This window comes from Cottoperca gobio, chromosome 1, assembly GCF_900634415.1.
Source record: "Cottoperca gobio chromosome 1, fCotGob3.1, whole genome shotgun sequence".
Classification (NCBI taxonomy): domain Eukaryota; kingdom Metazoa; phylum Chordata; class Actinopteri; order Perciformes; family Bovichtidae; genus Cottoperca; species Cottoperca gobio.
The window spans coordinates 26,115,846-26,140,527 of NC_041355.1; the positions used below are offsets into that span (position 1 = coordinate 26,115,846).

The window sequence follows — 24,682 nt, forward strand, 5'->3', positions numbered from 1 at the left end:
TATAAGGAATAGTGACATCTTATGACGTCTGAGAGGTCAAATGTTGAGGTCCGATGGTGCTCTAAAATTACCCGTAGGCTACACACTGTGATCCAACTCTCACTATGCGGTCTGCAGAATAATTATTATAATATTTTGTTTTAATAATATAATTTAATGTGTCTGTATATTCAAATGGTCATTTCCCTTTTGCTCATTCCTTCCTTCCTTCTATGGTAATCACTAAAGAGTTGTTATCTCTGCAACAACATATGACGTGGGCCTTACAACAATGAGCCACAGCCCTTATAATAATTGAACCGCACGTCACCTAACAAATGTAGTTTGAAAAACCAGAAAGCCCTCTCGTTTCTCGTCCCACACCAGTTAAACCTGCTTCCATGTGCGAGCCAGACACAGAGGAACAACATTTGACTATATGGATGTTAAAGAAATATACTAAAATGTTATTCATATATCAGGCAACATTCTTGCTTGTGTGAGGTGAGCTAACGTCATTCAATGCCGCTACAGGCGTGTGCTTCGGCTGGGCAGGACTGAACTGCGGTGGGCTGCTCCGTTGTAGCTGTAGCAGTGTCAGTGTCAGTGTCAGCAGTAGCAGGTCAGAGAGAACTGTCAAGAAGGAGACAGGGTTACCAACAGAAGAAAAGCAGTTTTCATCAGCCTGGAGGAATACAAATGATCATTTTAGCGAAAGTCACGGTCGTCCCGCCACCTGTCGTCAAAATAGTAGCCTTGTTGTTCAAACTTGCAACATCAGCAGCGAACTAACGCTAGTTGTTAGCTGCCTTGCCTATCCTGCCTGCCGGTTAGCCCTTGCTAGGAGCAGTCGCAGCTAATCTAGTTTAGCTGTTGGCAGCCTGGCTACTCAGGAAGAGCTTCCAAGATGAGGCTGAAAGTAGGATTTATTCTACGGAGTTTGCTTGTTATTGGGACTTTTCTTGGTTTGGTGGTTCTCTGGTCTTCGCTGTCGCCAATAACCAACGATGAAAACCCTTTTGGAAAACGGGTGAGTTGACAACAGCAATCCAGTTAACCTTAAGTGTCCAAGAGGGAACTGCACGTAACTGTTATCAGTGCTAGCATAACTCCACCCAACACGTCAAAGTGTAGCGTAGCTATACAATATTTTTTACAAGGATGATGACAGACAATGACATATCTCGTAAAGAAGATTGTGTGTCTTCAATAGTACAGAGAACACTATTTCATTCCGATGTTTGGCTAGCTCTAATAATTTACATTGGTTGTCATGGAGATTTGTTCTTGCTAGCTACTAACGCTAGCTGTGTCGATAATTATGTAGTGATCTGACACATTTGATTTAACGTTACAGCTGCATCCTCCCTTGATAAATACTACCAGCTCTATTCACATGGTAATCACACAAGTTAATTCCAGGATACATATCCGCATATGTCACCATGAATACGTCGCTAAGGCGGACCTGTCTTGAAGTTAGTGCTAATGAATTCAGTTCTGGCTTTGCTAAAAGTTCTGCTATTTCGACTAGAAACAGTCCGGAAGGGCACATTTTTGAACGTGATATAACTTTTCTTATCAGGTCAAATAATATTGTCTCTTGTATTTGATAAAGACATACATTTACATAAATGCATACAGATAGAGAGGGAGAAGAAGAGAGAGGAAGAGAGGGAGAGGAAGAGAAGGAGGAGAGAGGAAGAGCAGGGAGGTGTCCCCCGGCAGTCTAAGTCTATAGCAGCATAACTAGGGGATGATCCAAGGCAAGCCTGAGCCAGCCCTAACTATAAGCTTTATCAAAAAGGAAAGTCTTTAGCCTACTCTTAAATGTGGAGAGTGTGTCTGCCTCCCGAACACAAACTGGAAGCTGGTTCCACTGGAGAGGAGCTTGATAGCTGAAGGCTCTGGCTCCCATTGTACTCTTAGAGACTCTAGGAACTACAAGTAACCCCGCAGTCTGGGAGCGTAATGCTCTAGTTGGTTTATAAGGTACTATGAGATCTTTAAGATATGCTGGAGCCTGACCATGGTTGTCCTTAATGGCTTTGTAAGTCAGGAGAAGGATTTTGAATTCTATTCTGTATTTTACCGGGAGCCAGTGCAGAGCAGCTAATACAGGAGTAATATGATCCCGTTTTCACAGTTAAGATGCCACCTGTGCGTTTAGGGACACAAGCTATATGTTATACATCTCACAATATTTATTAGACTTTATCATCTGTACTCAAGAAACGAGTAAGGGGCATTCTGTCAGAAATGAATCACTTCAATCCTACATTAACTTAGAGCAGTCTTTCTCAAAGAGTGGTCCGTGAGTATATTGGTAAAATGTCACATTTGAATTGAATATATTATAAGTTTAAAGTGTTTCTCAAACTGTTTAAAAATGACTAGTATAGACTAGAGTGTAGCATAGATGTAGCGTAGCTATGTAGGTTCGTTTTATGATCTTATGTCATAAATGATTTGCACGGTCAAGACAGGGTCAGTTAAAAGAAAATTAAATGAAAAATGTGACGCGATAGTGAAGGTGCATCATCCTGATGCAGGTGATTCAGCAGCTACAAGTGTTTCAGCCGCAGCGACAACAAGTGGTTTTGTGTGCGTTACTGAGTCCCGGGAGAGCGGTTCGCCGTCCAACCACCACCTGGCTGAAGCGCTAAAGTGAAGAGAAAATATCACAGCGACTACATCCAATTTGAATTTTTTGGACTGGAGATGAAGAGGATCCCAATCCACTCTGTGTTTTGGGCTACAAGTCGTTTTGAGAGTAAACACAAGGATTATATTGGGAAACCTTCAGGATTCTTTTGAGAGAATACGTGATGAATTTAAGAAACACATGACGAAGGTGCCCTCACAGTTTGTATTTTGCGTATCTCTCAGTAGCAAACGATCTTGCTGTGGGTAAGTTGCGGCTCTGGACGGACATAACCTCGGTAATAAATGTTGTCTACGTTTCATAATGATGTGTAAAATCAGCATTCACCGTTTAAATTTGTAAATGAACAAAATGCTTGTAGAATCCGAAGTTGTATTTGTATTTGTTGATTTAATGTGTAAACGAGCGACATAGAGAAGGTCACATAAAGCTCATCATTAGGCTGTCAGTTGTAATATATTGTTGGAGTGGTAAGCAGGCCTATTGTTTCTGGATATTTGGGGAGTTGGGTGGTCCGTGAGTGTTTTTTTATTGGTTAAGTCAGGGGTCTCAAACTCAATTTACCTGGGGGCCGCTGGAGGAACAGTCTGGGTGAGGCTGGGCCGCATCAAATATTCCACAAAAAAGGGTTTCCATTATTACAAACTGATCCAATCTTCTCAATCTTTAGTAATAACAGTTCAGAACATGAACAGTTCTTCAGAACATAGGCTTCTCTAACCTACTCCTTGCTGCCAGAGACCTGGCAGCGCTTCCTCTTACACAGCTGAGCCACATTTGGCTTGCGGGAGGAAGCAATTGAGAACCTCAGTATGGCTTGAAGATGTTCATCAGTACGTTTGGACCTGTACTTTGATTTATTAAAGTTCATGGTGGAGAAGAGCTTTTCACACATATATGTGCTCCCAAAAAGGCACATGGTCCGCTTGAACATCCTGGAAAGCTCAGGGAAGGTGGGGGAGCAATTCTCTCAAAAATTGTCCTAGCTTGTCTGCTTTTCCACTCACCTCCCTGAACTTGGTTTTGAGTTCAGAATTGCACTGCAGGTCAATGAGCTCCATTTGAAGCACAGGAGGGGCATCTTGCACATCGAAGGAGAAGGGGTCAGCAAAAATTAGAAAATTGGCTCTGTGTGTCTTGAAGTCTGCAAACCTGGGATCAAATTCCTCCTGTAGCTTTACAATGGCATCAGCATACTTCTCACCACTGAATGGTGTGCCCACATCCATGAGTGCCTTTGCATGCTGGGAAATGGCAGAGGTTTGTCTGAGAGAGCTGGGCTTTCCATAACACAAGTTTTGTGGAGAATGCTCTGACGTTGTCATAGGCAGCACTGACAAGTTGCCCCTGGCCTTGTAATTTCTTGTTCAGTACATTCAGTTCCTGTGTGATGTCAACAAGAAAAGCTAAGTCCATGAGCCATTTGGATCTCTTAGCACAGGAACAGCCATCCCATCCTTCTCCATGAAGGCTTTCACTTCTGCTCTCAACTCAAAGAACCTCTTCAAGACGTTTCCCCTGCTGAGCCAACGTACCTCGGTGAAGTAGAGCACATCCTCATATGCTGACTCTATTTCCTCCAAAAAGGCGCGGAACTGGCGGTGCTTTAAGCCCCTGGATCTGATGTGGTTGATGCATTTCACAACAACAGACATCACATTGTCAAACTTCAGGCATTTGCTGCAAAGGGCCTTCTGATGGATAATGCAGTGCAGAGCAATGGCCTCCTCCACACTCTCATCTCCCACCAGTCCATTTCTCCTCCCTGTCATCGATGGCGCTCCGTCGGTTGTTATTCCAGCAAACCTCTTCCATGGTAAACCGACATCCACAATGTCTGGCCATGCATTGGAATCACTGTGAGCAACTCCTCCATCACTTCAAAATTGTCGTCAACACCGCGGACATACATTGCGAGCTGCGCAGTGTCAGTGATAGCTGTGCTCTCATCAAGAGCGACTGAGTATGCACGGAAATGTTTGTCTTTCTCACACAGTTGATCGTATATGTTACCCGACAGGTCAGACATGCGCTCTGCCACTGTGTTTGCTGAAAGGCTGATGTTGCATAACTGACCCTTCTTTTCCGGACAGACTATACTTATAGCCTGTAACATGCATTTTTTGATGAACTCGTCGTCTTTGAATGGCTTTCCCGCCTTAGCAATCATCTCACTAACCACGTAGCTAGCTTCGACTGCCGCATCACTCTCTTTGCTTGCTTTTTGAAAAGATCTTGTTGCCTCAGTAGACATGTTTTAAGATTGGCGACCCGGTCCTCTCTCTCATCTCCCTGGCATTTTGCATACTCCTCAGCATGTCTAGTTGAGTAATGACGTCAGATGTTGTATTCATTGTGCACCGCAACTTTCTCTGTGCATATAAGACACGTCGGGGTGCCCCTGTACTCAACAAAAAAATATTCCGTCTCCCACTTTTCCTGAAATTGTCTGTGCTCGTCACCAACCTTTCTCTTCACGGCAGGTTTTGAGAAAGACATGACTGGCTGGATGACAAAAAAAAACGTTGCTGTCACGAGTCTGAGCTATGGTAGCCTATACGTGATTAAAACAAATATAAAATGCCCAGGGCAACGACTCGTGCAACGACTTGTTTCAATTTCTTTTATATATCCTTAAAGGTTCAATATGTAAGATCTGCCAGAATTTAAACTTAAAACATTAAAACAATGAACTAACATCAACAGAAGTGAAGAGGTAACAGTGTTGACGTTATGTAAAAGACGTCTCTGTGTTGTGTTGCAGAGATATCTACTGAAGTTAGCATGCTAACAGCTAGCTGCGCTGCGTCCAGTCTGTAATACCACTTGTTCCTCTAGAAGGTGATAGTGAGTCAGTGTAGCTGCAGTCTGCCCTCTGTACAAAGAAAAGTACAGCTGTCTGACTCTGCAGACTCAGGGTCAACATCACATCCATGATCCCTGCATGTTTTCATAGTTTGTTTTGATTTAATGCAAAGTGCCAGAAATGAGAAATCATCTCGCACCCTCACCTCGTCCTTACTGACGGCGGGAGGCTGCTTCGCCGGGAGTACGCCGGTTAATATGTTGCAGGGTTTTTCAGTGTTGTGCCCTTTATCGGTTGAGCAACAACATACTTCTGAGTATGGTAGGGAGGTCAGTCTAACACATGTGTCCTTAATGTTGCATATGATTTTATGTTTTACCTCAAATATTACTTCAGTTTTGACATTTGTGTATCATTACAGGACTGAAAAAAGGAAAATTAAAAAGGATATTGCACAATAAAGAAGTCCAAGTCAGTAAAAATGTTGTTCATCTCATTTGGACTCAGACAGCATGTCTGCCTGTTTCTTCCACTGCTTCTTCATATCTCTACTTGAGTACAATTCAGAGGGAAACATTATACTCTCGACTGCAGTAATTGTTATGGGGCATTCTGAAATTAACTTTTTTCACCCAAAGGAACCTTGCACATAATTTTCTCTCCCAAGACATCCTGATCCCCTCATGGTTGATTTGGGAGATGTGCTCACATCAGTTGAGCCATGCACAGCAACAGGCACATATACTGTCTGATTCCAAATGAGATGAACAAAGCATCATCAGCCAGTGGATTCAAAATACAAAGTAAAGATCTTCACACTTTCACATGACCACTGACATAAGGGCGCACCATGAAATATTCAGGAGATGTAAAGAAGTTTCCACCCGGCAACATCTTGGTTGCAAATTAAGCAAAAAACACCAAATTTGCATATTTATTTAGGAACATGCGTATTAAGATTGTGAATAATGTTTATTTTTGAAGAAGATATCCGTGTCTTTCGGAGAGGTGGTCGTCCTATATAATACTTTGAGGGCCCCTGTGTCCTGAATGGTTGGTTCTTCTGGTTAATGGACGTTCTAGCACTCTCTCATTAACATGTAGGAAAGATTTTGTTCAATCGAAAGGAGTGAGGTCAGTAAGGGATGGATTTCTTACGGAATGCCCCGTAAACATCATGTAGCTAGATGCACCAGTCTCATACATTGTAATACCAAAATAAAAAAATAACACTCTTTGCAAGAATAAAATAGATTGTTATCTCTACCCAATCTATGTACTGATCTGGAGATACAGTTGTGGGTTACATGGGTGCCAACAAGCTGCCCCTGTCTTCTCCACATTATACATTTTGTAATGAATATATCATATCATTTACAAAAATATTATTTGTCGACTGAAAGTAAGCACATAGGCTTATGTGTATTGATTTTTATCGATGTTGTGATATGAGACTAGAGATTCGATTTTTGATATCGTTATATGGCCGAAGTTTAGCTTTTTCTTGGCTTTAAAGGCTGCATTACAGTAAAGTGATGTAATCTTCAGAACATACCACACTTTTCTAGCTATTATATTATTTCCCTTTATCCACTTAGTCATTCATTCACAATACTAAATATACTAAATATTTTGAGAAAGCACAACTCTACAATATCATACAAATATTGACGTATTTGGTCAAAACTATCATATTTGATTTTCTTGCTTTGTGGACATGCGCCCCTAATGCCACTATTCCATCATTTACACCAATTTTAATTATAGCATGAGATTGCAATTTTAAACGTGTAGTGAATTGTAAAGGAGAATTAGGCTTCTTGCTTGTTTTAGCCCCCACAGATTGTAAATAGACTGAACAGAGTTTTTGTAATTAGGAATCATTAGACCTGATTTATTATTTGTTATTAATATATTGACGTAACACTGAGGATGTCCCCTGCCTATTAATCCAATTTTTACTGTGTTTTGTAATAAATTATTGTATTCATATTTGTCAAACACTGATGAGGACTCGACTCTCAGCTCTTTACTCGGCAGGACACAACTTCTCAGCTGAGCGCACACGCATACACACACACACGTATATACAGCAGGGATACTCTACTTCAAGGGTGGGGAATCTCCGGCCTCCGGGCCATATACGGCCCGCGAGACCATTTGATCCGGCCCTCGAGTTAATTCATAAACACACGCAAAAAAAAAAAATCTAGACAGCAATAGATGGGCGATTGACTGTTTTTCCTGGCCACGGTCAGGGTCCTTGAACACAACACAAGTGGAACGGGCCATCACGTGGTCATGTCTTCAATATTAAACGAGACTGTCATTGACATCAGCAGGCGCAGCATGGTAAGTGTAAAAAAGAGAAAGGTGGATGCGGAATGTCGCACTTTTGTTTAAAAATACTTTTTATAATTTGTGCAATTATCACTGCCATATGCAATATTCACTTTATTTCCTATCAACCTCTTGGTACTTATATTATTTATTATTCTATTTATTTATTGTGTACTGCCTTTTTACTCCATATTTTATTTTGCTGTGACAAGATACATTTCCCCATTGTGGGACTAATAAAGGATTGATTTCTGATAAAACAGAAAGATACATGGATTAAAAAAAGTAGCTTTTTTGCACAGCATATAAGAAAAGTGAAATGAATGGGCTGCGTCTTAAAACACTTTTGCAGAGGTTATGAGTTCAATAATTAATATGGCCCTCGAAGGATGTTGTAAAAAAATAAATGTCAGGGGGTCTGTCTGTCACTTGTTTTGATAAACAAGCTGTATTGGTCTATTTAAGACTGTAAAACCGATGCTTTATGAACCGATGAGCAGAAAAAACTCATTTTAGTTTCTTAACGGTTCCTTTGGAATCTGAATTTTGGAACCGGTTCTAATTTGGAACCCTAAAACAGATCAAATGTTTTTGAGGCTTGGTGGCTTGTTTTCTGCTTTGTCCACCTTGTCTTCCCAAGATCTGAAACAGCAGTTCTGTCCCTCCTTAATTCTGTTTTATGAATCCTTTGAGACATAAAAGGCATATAAAGGCATTTTCAGTCTATAGGAATCGATCATGGTATGCCACAAAATGGTCCTATGAAGATAAAACGGCATCAATGTGTAGGGTTTTAGATTTTATCTTTAATTTTAGCTTATTAATTAATCTTCCCAAATGATACACGTAGCTGTTTTGTGCTGACCCAAATGTGTTGTATCCTGCTCACTGTTACGAGACATAAAGTTGATCCTTAGCCATAATTAATCTTTGTTGTTTTGTTATTTTTCAGGTAATATTCTCTGGTGTAATGTTAATAATGTGCATCTGTGTAATGTATTATATCCTCTGTCGTATCCTTTCATAAAGGCTGACTCTGTGCTGCCCAAAGGAGACCTAGCGGATCAGTTTAAACCCGTGATGCCCTGGCCTCATGTGGAAGGCGTGGAGGTCGACCTTAACTCCATCAGACTCAAACATGGTGAGACACAGTTCTATTTTTAAACATCCCTTAAACAAACCCAGGTACAGGTGTAAAGGTGACCTGCTATCTTCCAGGTCCTGATACAGATTTTATGTGTGTGAAGGAAGGAGCCAGCAAGGAGTCTTTGAAGGTTTACAAGGCTATTGCACACTTGTAAAACAGATCAGAGAGTAAATGCAGACTAGTAAACACAGAACCAAGAGTGGGTCTGAAAGCTGTTCAATTTAATAAAAAAGGGTTTCATTTGTGTTTCTAATAAGTTTAAGATCTCTACAGCTCTGATTACTTTATACATTTTAATAGTTAAAATTTCCCTCCATGTTTCATTATATGAATGCAACTCTGTGAGACAGTGTCAAAAATCCCCAAATATTCTCCATGCTCTCTGTATTTTCAACTGATAAAACTATCAAAACATGTAATTCTAGCATAAAGCCCTAGTAGCTGATAATGATGCAAACAAGTTAACAAACAGGGATTTGGATCAAGGCAAGATCTGTAATGAGTCCCCAAAACATTCCAAAAGCACTATTACAGGTTATCTTCAGGTCTTGAAAAGTCCTTCAGAAACCCTGTATTAAAATCTCAGCGGTACATCTCACTGTGGATAAAACACAATTAGTTTTATAGCAATTAAAGACATAAGGTACAGTTTTATTAGCGCTTGTATGTTGTGGTATTGTGTCATCTTTTGGTTTCTGGTTGTTGTCTTCAGGAGGGGACAACCATCCCCAGAAACCAGACCAGCAGCTCAACCAGAAGCAGGTGATCCAGCAGCAGTATGTGACATTCAGACCCCACACACAAGCCTACACCAGCCCCGTCCTGAAGAAAGGTATCCTGGGAAACTTTGAGCCCAAGGAACCTGAGCCTCCGGGGGTCCCTGGCGGTCCTGGAGAGGGAGCCAAGCCTTTTGTCTTGGGTCCAGAGTACAAAGATGCCGTCCAGGCTTCCATCAAAGAGTTTGGCTTCAACATGGTAGCTAGTGACATGATCTCACTGGACAGAACCATCAGTGATATACGCCATGAAGAGTGAGTACTGCTGTTCATACTGACTGCCACCTTATTTACGCACTTTGTTATGGATTGTCTGTATTCATTTACCACTACACATCACTACATTCACTGTGTCTGGTAGGAACTGTTTAAGCATCTCTCACAAATCAGGAAATACATAAAATATTGCAAACACATTCTAAGTTTTAAAAATGAAATGAAAGCAAACATAAAAAATTATCTATAAGGGTACTCGGAGAGCGCAGAACTCCGTCAAGGCCAAATGCCCTATCTCGCAATGTTAAAGGTTCTAAACATATAGCAGCAAACAACTATTTGCTAAGTAGAGATATAGTGGACTAACAGCGCCCTGAGAGAGAGAGAGAGAGAGAGAGAGAGAGAGAGAGAGAGAGAGAGAGAGAGAGAGAGAGAGAGAGAGAGAGAGAGAGAGAGAGAGAGAGAGAGAGAGAGAGAGAGAGAGAGAGAGAGAGAGAGAGAGAGAATATTGACATTCACAAGTGAGACACCTTACAAAGTTGTTGGTGCAAGTTTTATTGCTCTTTTATCTTATCATGAACAGTGTGTAGAAGTGAGTGTACTGAAAGCTTTTTAGGGCAGATAGTGACTGTGTGTCAGTTACCACTCAATGTATTATCAGGCATTCCAAAGTTCTCCAATTTGTTTAGTGATTCAAATATGTAGGTCTGTTGTTGACACCTGCATCCGCCAGTTGGAGAAACAGTGAGAATGAGGACATCTTCTTCCTTCCTAGCTTAATATCTAGCTACATTCATGAAAAGTAGCAACAGAAAATGTAAACGGAAAAGCTGAGAAGCATAAATGAGATCGACGAAGCTTCTTCCTTCTTCTTTATTCTTCTTTCTTCTTCTTCCTTCTTCTTTCTTCCCTCTTCTTCTTCGTTCTTCTTCTTCTTCTTCTTCTTCTTCTTCTTCTTTCTTCATCTGTCTTCTTCTTCTTCCTTCTTCTTCTTCTTCTTCTTCTTCTTCTTTCTTCCTTCCTTTTCCCTCTTTCTTCCTTCTTCTTCTTATTACTTCTTCTTCTTCCTCCTTCTTTCTTCTTTTTCTTTCCTTCTTCCTTCTTCCTTCTTTTTCCTTCCTTCTTCTTCTTTCTTCTTCTTCCTTCTTCTTCTTTCTTTCTTCTTTCTTCCCTCTTCTTCTTCGTTCTTCTTCTTCTTCTTCTTTCTTCATCTGTCTTCTTCTTCTTCCTACTTCTTCTTCTTCTTCTTCTTCTTTCTTCCTTCCTTTTCCCTCTTTCTTCCTTCTTCTTCTTTTTCTTTCCTTCTTCCTTCTTCCTTCTTCTTCCTTCCTCCTTCCTTCTTTCTTCTTCTTCCTTCTTCTTCTTCTTCTTCTTCTTCTTCTTCCTTCTTCTTCTTTCTTCTTCTTCCTTCTTCTTCCTTCTTCTTTCTTCTTTCTTCTTCTTCTTCTTTCTTCCTTCTTTCTTCCATCTTCTTCTTCGTTCTTCTTCTTCTTCCTACTTCTTCCTTCTTCTTCTTCTTCCTTCCTTCTTCTTTCTTCCTTCTTCTTCTTATTACTTCTTCTACCTTCTTCTTTCTTCTTCTTTTTTCTTCTTTCTTCATCTGTCTTCTTCTTTCTTCTTCTTCTTCTTCTTTCTTCCTTCTTTCTTTTTCTTCTTTCTTTTTCTTTCTTCTTCTTCTTTCTTCCTTCTTTCTTCCTTCTTTCTTTTTCTTCTTCCTTTTTCTTATTACTTCTTCTTCCTTCTTCTTTCTTCCTTTTCTTTCTTCTTTTTCTTCTTCTTCTTCTTTCTTCATCTGTCTTCTTCTTCCTTCTTTCTTCTTCTTCTTTCTTCTTCTTCTTTCTTTTTCTTCTTCCTTCTTTCTTCCTTCTTCTTCTTATTACTTCTTCTTCCCTCTTCTTTCTTCCTCTTCTTTCTTCTTTTTTCTTCTTCTTCTTTCTTCATCTGTCTTCTTCCTTCTTTCTTCTTCCTTCTTCTTCTTTCTTCATCTGTCTTCTTCTTCTTCTTTCTTCATCTGTCTTCTTCTTCTTCTTTCTTCATCTGTCTTCTTCTTCTTCTTTTTCTTCTTCCTTCTTTCTTCCTTCTTCTTGTTACTTCTTTTTCCTTCTTCTTTCTTCCTCTTTTTTCTTCTTCTTTTTCTTCTTCTTCCTTCTTCTTCTTCTTCTTTCTTTTTCTTCTTCCTTCTTCTTTCTTCCTTCTTCTTCTTCCTTCTTTCTCTTCTTCTCCTTTCTTCTCCTTTCTTCTCCTTCCGTTTTCTTTCTTCTTCTTTCTTTTTCTTCTTCCTTCATCTTTCTTCATCTGTCTTCTTCCTTCTTCCTCGTTCTTCCTCGTTCTTCTTTCTTCTTCTTCTTCTTTCTTCTTCTTCTTTCTTTTTCTTCTTCTTTCTTTTTCTTCTTTCTTTTCCTTTTTCTTTTTCTTTCTTCTTCGTTCTTCGTTTCTTCTATGGAGTCTTTCTTCGTTTCGGCTGTATTGCTTGTCTTGTTGATGATTCTTGAGTAGGGCTCTGTGAGGCTAGTTATTATTATTATTTTCTTCTTCTTCTTCTTCTTATTATTCTTCTTCTTATTATTTATTATTATTATTATTATTATTACTTCTTCTTCTTTCTTCCTCTCTTTCTTCTTCCTTCTTCTTCTTCTTCTTCTTCTTTCTTTCTTCCTTCTTTTTTTCTTCTTTCTTCTTTTTTTCTTTTTTTTCTTTTTCTTCTTCCTTCTTCTTTCTTCCTCTTCTTATTATATTATTATTATATTATTATTATTATTATTATTATTATTATTTTTCCTTCTTCTTCTTCTCTTCTTCTTTCTTCTTAAGGCTTACTTTTTATTTGTTCACGATAAAACCTATAGATAGATATAGAAGTATACATATGAGGCAGTAGAAAACAATTAAATGAAGTAACTGACCTTCACTTGGCACTTTGTCCCACCTCTCCAGGTGTAAGTACTGGGATTATGATGACAGACTGATGACCTCCAGTGTGGTGATAGTCTTCCATAATGAAGGCTGGTCTACGTTGATGAGAACCATCCACAGTGTCATCAAGAGGACTCCCAGGAAATACCTGGCTGAGATAGTCATGATAGATGACTTCAGCAACAAAGGTGGGTTTACTTTCCTCGTATACAGTATACAGGTTGGATGGATGGATAACCTTTTAATAATTTATAATTATAATTTCTAATATAATATAAAATTTAATAATTGACTTCGGGATGGTTGAAATAATTTTTCGGAACAGTGGGAAAAAAGTGAGTCCGAAACCTTCGGACAAGTACAATGGTGGGAAGAGCAGAGATAATTTGATACTGTTCAAAGATGACAGTTGAACTGGACTCACTTTATTAAATCCAAATATTGTCCGGTGTCAAACAAGTACTTCTGTCCAAAGAAACCTCTAAAGGTGTGTGTCTGTGTGTGTGTCTGTGTAGCCCATCTGAAGGAGCGTTTGGAGGAGTACATCAAGCGATGGAATGGTCTTGTAAAACTCTTCAGAAATGAGAAGAGAGAAGGACTGATCCAGGCCAGGAGTATAGGAGCTGAGAAGGCCACAAAAGGACAGGTATCATATGATCTTGGTGCTGCCGCAACTACTGTAACTAGTGTGTGAATATTTAGCAGTGGATAACCTTCAAAATGTTGCCCTCAACTTATTCCTGGTATATTAGCATTGATCAGACTGACACCATGACATTGTCATTAAACACAAAGGAACACAGACATCAAAGTGTTTGTTTTCCAGGTGCTGATCTACCTGGATGCTCATTGTGAGGTTGGAATCAACTGGTATGCTCCACTTGTTGCTCCTATTTCTAAAGACAGGTAACACACACACACACACACACACACACACACACACACACACACACACACACACTCATACACTTGTTGAAAGTCACATGTGATGATGGCTGTCAATGACTTTAGACTTTATAAAGGGCTGTCCGTTATCCAACAGAGATCGTTTACAGACCGGGTTATTACTCAATTGCAGTCTGTTTATTAAATCCTAACTTTTCTTTTCAGCACATCTTTCTTGTTTATTATTATTATTATTATTATTATTATTATTATTATTATTATTATTTCTTTATACATATTATCATATATGCATGCAGCTTTTACACATAACAACATCAGTGTTATTGTCGTTATCTGTACTCCAATATAACTTTCTTTCAACTTTCTTTTGTCCCCGGGGGCAACTGTTTTTCTTCAGCAAGTTATATTAGAATACATGGAAGAACATAGACATACAGTACAGTAAGATGGAGGAGAAGTGTCCTTAATATAAGTGGGCTAGAAGTCCAGATCTGTGCTCTTTCCTTTATTCTAAACTAAATGGTCACCCTGCAGCGCATATAAATACATAATTATTCATTTTCTGTCCTGATCAGGCGAATTGTACTGTATATGCAGTACAGTACATACAGGAATAATTCTGTGCATTTTCTCCTCCAAACTTCGACAGTGGGTTCCCCGTGTGAGCCACAGAACTTGTTTAGCCTGGAGCGCTGCTACTGAATGCAAAACTAAAACACTGTGCTGTCCAATTTTGTAATGACTCAGGACGCATATCTCAGCTGTAAAACTTAACCTCTGCAACATTATGAACAGTGTGGTGATGGTGTGTAGTGTTAGATTGATCATCCCAGCCCAATACAGAAGTGTGTGTGTGTGTGTGTTTGTGTGTTGTGTGTGTAGGACAGTGTGTACAGTACCACTGATAGACTATATAGATGGTAATGAGTACACTATGGAGCCCCAGCAGGGTGGAGATGAGGACGGCCTGGCTAGAGGAGCATGGGATTGGAGCCTGCTCTGGAAGAGAGTACCGCTTAGCCAGAGAGAGAAGGACAAGAGAAAACATACCACCCAGCCTTACCGGTACACACACGGCAGCCAGCATGCTAACCCTCATCCCTGTTCTGTTTGTGTCTCCATCTCCATCCCTTTCTCCCACCTGTCCTATCCTCCACTGTGTCTTGCGCTGTCTTGTTCTCTGTCACCCCACCCATTGTTTTTGTGTTTTTACTGGCACTTCTGTCCGTATTTGCCTGTTTTTATTTCCTTCATGTACACTACCCCTACACCTCTTCCCCCCATGTGTCTTGTATGCATGGCCCCACCCCCACTCTGTCAGAACGGTGTGTACGGTGCCTCTGATCGACTCCATCCACGGCCAGAAGTTCAACATCGACATCCAGGGTGGAGGAGACGAGGACGGCTTCGCTAGAGGAGCCTGGGATTGGAGCTTGCTCTGGAAAAGAGTTCCTCTGGGAGACACAGAAAAAAAACGGAGAAAAACTCAGACTGAGCCATATAGGTACAGAAAATCCTCCAAACTAATCTGGACAGTGTCAACACAGAAGACAAACGTAGCATCCCAACTACAATCTGCTAACAGATGCTAATGATATGTCTGACATTAAGACTATCACTACCTCAACTAACTTGTGAAGAAATGCTAGTCTTTAATCAGAGCGGTGAAAATACAGAAAACCAACTCCCCTCAGTACAATTGCCTGAATTAACCTTAAAAACAGAAATATTAAGTGCAGGGAATATGGGTACATCAGCTAATATTTATTAGCAACTCTTCAGATATTTACATTTGGAAAAAATAATTATATATCAAATATATAATTGAGTCTGCATATCACAACTAACCAACTAAACCAAAACTATCTAACTCCTCTGAAGGGGAGGAGCTTGTCCTGTCCACTGTCTGCCTGTGTGCCTCCATGTTTCTACTCCTGGGAGTTAACTGATCTGTGGGCTCCGTTTGTTTAATTAAGTGGCATTGGCACTCGTACGTCTTCTTCTCTTCAAGTGTTTTTCCAGTAAAGTGAGACGTTTTTAGCAAATCTGTCTGTGGACTTTAAAGGGCTGTGACAACATAACAGCATTGCCTTAAATTAGATTATTGGATTTGAATTTAAAAACAGAGGGAGGGAAGAGTTTGTGTTGGGACATTTTGTCGGGTCTACAGGGAAACTTCTGGTGTGAATCGGGTTCAGACGGGGGCACCATCACCCCCACCTTCTTCCACGTTCTCATTCATCGTGTCTTATTGTCAGTCTCTTTTTCTCAACTTTGCTTCCACTCATTTCTTATTGTGCATTGACTTGGTTTCTCTGTCAGTCTGATCTTATGTTCTCTGTGTTGTTGTTGTTGTTGTTGTTGTTAATACTGTAACTGACTATCAGCGCTTTAAAGGTGGTGTCTGCAATTCCAGACAATTACTGTTGATATTTGAACTCAATACCCAAACAAACCCCCTCCCATCAGTGCCCTTTCAGAACGTTAGCATGTGCGACATTTACCGTTCCTCTCGCTTTCCCCTGTCCTAGCTGGAATGGTTTTGTGTTTGTTTGTTTGTTTCCCATTTACAGAGCCAGGGCTATCTATGAACACTGATTGCGAGGAGCTGAATTTGACAAAAAGTTGGATTAGAATTGCATACTCCACCATTAAGAAAAGGCAATATAGATGCCAATGTTTAGACAGAAATTAACTGTTTAAATTTGTGATTTTCAGACCAAACTTAAAAGAATAGATGACCTGATTATTTGATTTTCACAGAGTAAGCTTTAGTGTGAAGAATAATGTTGAGCTACACAGTTTGAGCATGTGTCTATCTGTCTGTTTCTGGATGTGTGTCTGTCTTTAAACCTGTAGGTCTCCAGCCATGGCAGGTGGTCTCTTTGCTATAGAGAGAGACTTCTTCTTTGAGCTTGGTCTGTATGACCCAGGACTGCAGATATGGGGAGGAGAGAATTTTGAAATATCATACAAGGTAGACATGGAAAAGAGCAGTTCATTCACACTGAGGATGAATGGCCACACGCATCATTTTTTGGTTTGTGTGTTGTGTGTCTGTGTGTTGATGTAGATCTGGCAGTGTGGTGGCCAGCTGCTCTTCGTACCCTGCTCTCGTGTTGGCCATATCTACAGACTTCAGGGATGGCAAGGCAACCCTCCACCTGCACATGTTGGATCCTCACCCACTCTGAAGGTAGAGTGGCTCACTCTTTGAAACTCTGTCTAGTTTCGGGACTAAAACTTGTACATGCAAAGATATGCATATGCAGTCTTTTTTTATCAGATTTGTAAAGCTGTGTGTAATCATGGTTCTGTTTTATAAATCTTGCTCATTCTGGAAATGGATGCATGTGCCCAAGCCTCATCTCCACTACCACAAAATGGATGCAGTAGAAAAACACGTGTGTGTGTGTGTGTGTGTGTGTGTGTGTGTGTGTGTGTGTGTGTGTGTGTGTGTGTGTGTGTGTGTGTGTGTGTGTGTGTGTGTGTGTGTGTGTGTGTGTGTGTGTGTGTGTGTGTGTGTGTGTGTGTGTGGTACAGAACTATGTTCGTGTGGTGGAGGTGTGGTGGGATGATTATAAGGACTACTTCTACGCCAGTCGTCCTGAAACTCTCACTCTAGCCTACGGAGACATCAGTGAGCTCAAACGCTTCAGGTATAACATACATACAACAAAATATGCATACTTTGTATTTATTTCTGATTTTTAGACTTTCATTCTTTTGTTTTACTTTTGATGACAACATCTATTTACTATTTACGACCCTGTACACCCTGATCTTCAGGTGGTCCTTGACATACATCTAGAGATCATACTGTAAGAAAAGTCCACCAACAGCAGATTTAGAGCAAACTTCCCGAGAAAAAGGGGACTGGAGCACGCAAATCAATTAACAAACAAACTCTTCAACACCACTATGTCTTCATCACAGTCAAATTGTGTTTTTTTAATTGATTTGCAGCCTTCAATTCATATACTCATTATATAAATGTATTTATTCATTTAAAAAGATGTCTTAAGCCTTTACATACTAAAGATTCTTAACATTTGAAAAATTAGCTGAAAATACATGTTCCATAACCAATTCCAAGAATAGAGGAAGGAAGACATTGGCTCACAGTGAAACTTTAACTTCTGGTTGTGAATTAATTGTTTTTTGGCTGAACTTTTTGTCAGGGAGGAACATCGATGCAAGAGCTTCAAGTGGTTCATGGAGGAAATAGCGTATGACATTCCACTGCACTACCCTCTGCCTCCTAAAAATGTAGAATGGGGCGAGGTAAGCACACACACCGGCGCACGCACGCAGCATGTTCAGACTTGTTTGACCATTTAGTGTAATGTCGTGTGTGTGTATCCTGTCCATGTGTACCTAGATTCGAGGCTTTGAGACAAGTTACTGTATTGACAGTATGGGACACACCAATGGAGGCAATGTGGAAATAGGACCGTGCCACAGGATGGGGGGCAACCAGGTAATCACACACACACACACACACACACACACACACACACACACACACACACACACACACACACACACACACACACACACTCGGTTATTTTGCTTTATGTTTCTTAAAGACGTACAGACGTTTTGGAGCTTTTTTCAAGGAGATGTGTGATGGTCATGTCAGGTTCTCTGTGATGCTGATTCCCAGGAGCTTAAGACTGTTCACTTGCTCCACCTCAGCTCCATTGATGTAGACCGGTGTGTGTCACCTCCTTTTTTCTAAAATCAACTCTTGGTTGGTTACTCTTGTAACAGCTCTTGGTTTTGCTGACGTTGAGCAGTAGGTGGTTCTCTGAACAACACCCTGCAGAGAGAAGTACTTTTTCTGCCCATGTCTTTACTTTTCCGTGCTCCATCAGAAATCTAATCAGCTTTTAGCAATTTTTCTTCTTAACATTAACACTTAAAACTAATGCTTGTACAGGAGTAATGGTTGTTTTGGTCAGACAGGTTATTTTCTCCAGATGTCCAACTATTGGTGTGCATTGCTGTCTACCACTAATAATCAGAGTCACAGTTATTTCTCATCCTAACCTAATGATAGGACAATTATTCAGGAACCCCACAACAGAATGTTTTAGTTTGTTTTAAATTTTACAAAAAAAGGCAGAGTCTGTTCCAGAACGCAGGTTTAACAACCCTGAACTCTGAGTTGACTAACCACGAGATGGGGAACCCTGAGTTTTGGGTTCTAGAACAGCTGACCAGGTTAGTTTATCCCATACCTGTCAACCCTCCCGTTTTTCCCAGGATTATCCCGTATTTTTCCTTCTATCCCGCTGTCCTCCCGTTTAAATATGTTCCCATAATTATCCCATATTTTTAACCTTTCAGAAAGAAAAATAGGCCTAATTTTTGAAAAAGTGTAACGTGGCCTCCGGTAGAGCAGATGACAGTATTATGTTTAACTTTAGCTGAAAAACGTTATCCGCCAGTAAACACCAGAAGAAGAAAACAGGAACAATAACACAGAATAAGACAAAAGCATATGGATGAGAGTCACAGTGAACGGGAGATAGATGGAGACGCAGTTGTACCTGCCAAACAAGTTAAAACTTTATGCAAGTACCTGCCAAATGAGAGGAGACCTTCCCTTATTTAATAAAAGCAGAGTTGGGCAAACTCGTGCTTTTTGTAAAGTGTGCCATTCAGATTTTAGCATCGCACACGTTGGAAAAAGCGATGTTCGCCAGCATGAAACATCGTCCAAGCACAAGCACGCCAAGAGGCACAAAAACATACACTGTCAATGACTTCATTTGTGACGAGAACTGTTTCGGAAGCAGACCAAGTGACCAAAGCTGAGGGAAAGATGTCAATGCTTTGCGTTAAAAATAATGTAGCCTTCAGCTAGCCTTGAGGCAGGCCTAGTCTGCAACCTATGTTTACAACAAGTCCCTTGCCGATGCTAGGGACTCCCTATTTTAATTGCATATATGCAATTAAAATACATGCATCTTATAAACATGTCTGTACAAGTAATACATACTTTAAATAAACATGTAATTCCTGAACTCGCTTATGTGTTTATTTACATTATATGGGTAGGGGCTGCCCGGCTCAGAGCTGTTAAGGTATGGGCGAAGTCAGCCAGAAAATGTCCCTTATTTTTAAATTCCAATGTTGACATGTATGGTTTATCCAATTGTGAGTGTATTCATTTACTATGTGAAACCCCTCAAAAATTCCACAATGGAAAGAAAAAAGTATTGTCCTTGACAAACAGCCACCATCACCACAGTGATGTACTGTAAACGTTAGATTGCAAAGGAACTGTTCTGACAGCCTGACTGCTGCCCTACTGTGCACAGTGTTATAAAGAAATCTGCATATTGCAAAGAAGACAGCTATGTAGAGATTTTATTATGAGCTGAGGGTGAATTCATGTTGTGTAACGTTAATGGAAGGGCAGAGATCGTTGTCCCAAGATATGACTGATTTGATCATAAAAGCAGCAGCGTTACCAAAAGGGTGACGTATAGTATGAGTGTACAAATATTTTGGAATCATTATGAAAATGTGGTGGGCGTACCTAGACTGTAGGCAATTAATGGGAAACGCTGGCTCATGGAAAATGAGAAGCTTGCAAATGTTCCTTTTACTATCAAGCAGCAAAAACGTTGTAGCATGACGTGTTTTAATTAATTTTGCAGCATCGCACGTCCTGCGATGTGACTGGTGCACACTGCGATGTCGAAATCATAGATCGTGCAGCACTAGTAACTTACCACAGTAATGGACCCAAAGTGAAAGTTAAAGTGTGTCTGTGTAGTTGTTCCGTATCAATGAAGCCAACCAGTTGATGCAGTATGACCAGTGCCTGACTGGAGGAGGTGATAATTCAGCGGTCATCATCACACACTGCGATCAGAAGCAGAACACTGAGTGGAGGTACTTCAAGGTGAGACACACACCCACTCACTACTAATCAAAACCAAAAATCTTCAGTGTTTGTGTTTTACCTCGCTCTACTCACCAGTGTGCGCACAGAGGAAAGGGTTAGAGCACACTGATGAGGCAGACTAGACAGAAAGTAGAAAGTCTGGGACTGAAGAAGAATTCACGCTCTCTCTCTCTCTCTCTCTCATTCTAGGGTCTCCATCAGTTCACTCATGTGCCAACAGGTAAATATCTCCATGATCTTTAACATTTTCATACACAGTAATTAATGTATTGTTATCACTCACAATCATCATGTCACCAATGCAAGGAAGATTACAAAGTCTTGTACCGTAGCCTGGACACACTATGAGAACTATCAGTATTTGATGGTGTCACACTGTAGTAGTGTCAACTGTAGTACTTTTGGTTTGGTTTGTTTAGTAGAGAAAAACGCTGCCTTCTGATCCGACTGAGCCTGTGTGAAGTTACTCTCTTTCACCTCTTACATTCCATCCCCGTTTTAGAGGGTGGGGAACAGGGGGTGTTCAGGGGTAGATACAAAGTATATGCCACATAGAAGTAGTGTCCATCATCTGAATGCTCAGCACTGTGTGTCAAGTTGTACTAGTCATAAATCAGAAGGAAACCTTCGCAAAGTACAGCGGAGGAGGGAATGCGCAAAGCAAAACAAATTAAAAATTGCTTTATCTACAAACAATTTCGCGATCCCCCTGCAGGGGTCACTAACAGGCGGACCGCGGTCCGAGTCCGGACCCAGACGCCGACCTATACGGACCCGGACCGGTACTTCTATTTTAACGGCGCATTTTATTGTATTTTTTTTAGCTTTGCGCATTCACATTCGCTCCGCTCTGTATCACGGAGGGCGGCGCTTCGCACACACCTACACACACACACGCACGCACACACACACACACACACACACACACACACACACACACACACACACACACACACACAGAGGGGAGGAAAGGAAAGGAGAGGAGTGAACTAGCGAATCACCGCACTCGTTTTTACGGCACTGGTTTAGCGGTTCAGGAAACTCACAGACCAATTACATGCGAGTTAAGCCATCCCACGTGATGCTACGCAGCCAATCAAATCTGTGCATTCCAACCAGCAAACATTGCGATTCTGAATACAGACAGATGAGAGGCGAGAGGCGCGTGACAGACGGAAAGACGAGTTAGCGATACAGGGAGAGAAGACGGAGAAAGGGAGAGAAACACTGACGAAGAGACGAGTGAGCGGCAGACAGGGAGAGAAAAAATAACTACTCATGGCGCTCTCAAAGAAGAGAAAAGTCAACAGAGCTTTCAACCCAGATCGTGGTGCTCATTAAAAGTGGTGATGTGAAACGCCACTATGAGACAAAGCACAACGTTTTTGACCAAACATACCCACTCAAGTCTGAACTGAGGTCACAGAAAATAAGCACTCAGAGCCCAATATGATTTTGATTTGTGACAAAATAAAGCAAATAGGCCACCTGTCAGCATCATCAGCCACAGAGAACAGTTTAACCCAGGATGTGCTAGTCTGGGTTAAACTGTTCAATTGTTAAAATGTGTTGAGACTGGTTTATTCTAACATTGGTTGAGAGTTAAATCAAGATGTGAAACAGTTAAAGAAAAAGGGAAACTCAAGCTGCTGCTACACTTTATTTTATTTTTCTAAAATTAAGCACTTTATTTTAAGATGCATTTTATTTATTTTCTCAATTTTATTTTTAAATTAAGCCCGAGAAGAACACTATACATATTTACAGTATTATATATATATATGTATTGTTCAATGTTAAGTGACAATAAATATTGTCTAAATGTTTTTAAATAAAACTTTCTTTATTAGATTTGACGTTGATACAGCTACTAGGCTGCTTCAATATATCTCACACTAATTCATAACGCAAGTTAGACATTATGATGCTCCGGACCTTTGCTCGCGGAAATTTTCTCTAACTGGACCTCTTAGAATTTTAGTTGAAAACCCCTGCTCTAGTGGGACAGGTTACAATCTGCAATGATTCCCAGGACAAATCACTCTGCACTAGTCGGGTATTTACTGGCTTCTGCTCCGATTGGCAGCGATGGAAACATGACACCCGGGTGGACACCTGTGGTTCAGATCCGTTGCAAAGTACACACTCGGTCAATGACGGAGCACATTTGTCATTAGTCCCATGTTGTTTCAGATGTAGGTAGCTGCTGTGGAATATTGAAACAAGCCTCGGAGCTCCACTTTGAGGAAGAACATCAATATCACTTTGCCTTAAATTACATGAGCTCAGCTGTTCTCAAGTTGACTACCACTAATCAGATCCATATTGGAGAACAAACCCCCATTTGGATGAGATTAATTTCCAGAGATTCATATGGTGGGGGGGGGCTTCCGACTCCCGACTCCCTGTAACAAACATTAATAGTAATGTTCATCTTTGTTCTCCTCACAGGGAAATGTCTGGATCGCTCCGACCTCCTCCACAAAGTCTTCATATCAGACTGTGACACCAGTAAAACCACTCAGAAATGGGAGATGAACAACATAGTGGCTGTCTGAAGACTAAACAACTTGCACAAGAAAAACCACTGAGAAACATGGTGACTGTACGAGGAGATGCACACACCAAGAAATACATCCATTCTATAAGTTTACAGATATATCAAGCTGATACAGTCCTTTTTTAAGAAATAATGTTTTTGATATGAGCTGCTCAGTGTCAGTGCTCCTCCAACAGGATTGAGTCAAAATGGTCCAATTTAAAGATGCCGAGTATCGACTATTAACAGCTTTACCCAAAACTGTTGGTTGGTACTGTTGCTCGATAAGCTCATGCATTATAAAGACACATAGACACTCCAGGTGGTGGTACTGGTTGGTATGGAGGCTGAAGCTACTGCTCCTTCCAATGACTGTTGGACAAACACTGGACTGGAAACATGTCTGTCTCTGTCCTTCATAGTGGGGTTTTTACACTTTGTCTCTCTATCTGTTCTTTTGGGCTCTCAGGTCTTTTCTAAACCACTACATTGATTTATAAAAGTAATCAACATCAGTTCCAACTATTGAACAACCATACTCTCAATATACCTTTTCAATCAACTGATAGCTCACCTACTAAAGAGTCCTTTATTGGGGCAGGATTCATCGAAACACACTGTGTGTTTAAGCAGGTGTTGTGACCATGTGTTCATACATGCGCTGGCTGGCATAATGCTTTTGTCTGCAAGTCTCATTAAAATAACTTTCAGGCTGGAATAGTGAGTAGGATGTCTAAATCTGAGCATTTATTGGGTACATCAAAGAAAGAACCCTTGGGTGAGCCAAATTGGTTTCATAGAGCAATCGTGGTTTATGTATGTAAACAATCAACATGTGAAGATGACAAACTGTTACCATTATTCTGCTCTGTCCTGTTCTGTCATCTGCTTCTTAAACAGCCAATAGGCAATTTTGCCATGTCAGTAAAAATACACCAAACCTGACAAAAGGTGGAGATACCAGTCAGATGTGAACTAACACGGCACTCTAACAGGCTTCACTTGATTAACGAAGAAGCAGAATTAAATTCCCCACACTGTGTCAAAAGGCTGACCAGGACAAAAAAGAAAAATATGAAGAAGAAAACAAAGCAAGCAATGCTTGTGTGCCCCACATTAAACTTCATACTGCGTTGGTTTCCCCCAAACCATCTCATGGTCCATTATTTGGTGTGCAATGCCTGAAACCATCCCACCTACAATATGCTTTTAAATGCTCAATAACATGAATAAAAGCAACTCGTCTTTATTGTGTTCAATTTGATTTGTTGCTATGTACTTCTATTGATTTCCAATGGTTTTAATTAATTTTCATCAACTTCTACAGACTCTGAGATGCTTATGAGGAAGTTAAAGGAGAGCACATCTTTATAAACAGTGATCTAACTGACTGAGGAATTATGAACTGCCTGCCTTACTGACAGTCTTTGAGAGTAATTTGGTAGCTGACCAGTTGTCTGTGACTTAGTAACT

At 40.5% G+C, this 24,682-nt stretch overlaps 1 protein-coding gene across 2 annotated transcripts; it reads left to right on the plus strand.

Moving 5' to 3' along the window:
* The first annotated feature begins 358 nt into the window (after positions 1-358).
* On the plus strand, positions 359-24,607 carry galnt7 (UDP-N-acetyl-alpha-D-galactosamine: polypeptide N-acetylgalactosaminyltransferase 7). 2 transcript variants are annotated; one of them, XM_029438663.1, is made up of 15 exons: positions 359-1,009; positions 8,820-8,931; positions 9,650-9,968; positions 12,864-13,030; positions 13,358-13,488; positions 13,669-13,748; positions 14,631-14,813; positions 16,608-16,725; positions 16,822-16,944; positions 17,292-17,407; positions 17,930-18,032; positions 18,130-18,228; positions 20,539-20,667; positions 20,860-20,890; positions 23,122-24,607. In XM_029438663.1, exons 1-15 carry the CDS (start codon positions 887-889, stop codon positions 23,226-23,228), a joined length of 1,941 nt encoding a protein of 646 aa, XP_029294523.1. In that variant the 5' UTR covers positions 359-886; the 3' UTR covers positions 23,229-24,607. The 2 variants fall into 2 exon arrangements, with proteins under 2 accessions (XP_029294523.1, XP_029294606.1); XM_029438746.1 differs by lacking the exon at positions 14,631-14,813 and adding an exon at positions 15,070-15,252.
* The last annotated feature ends 75 nt before the right edge of the window (positions 24,608-24,682 follow it).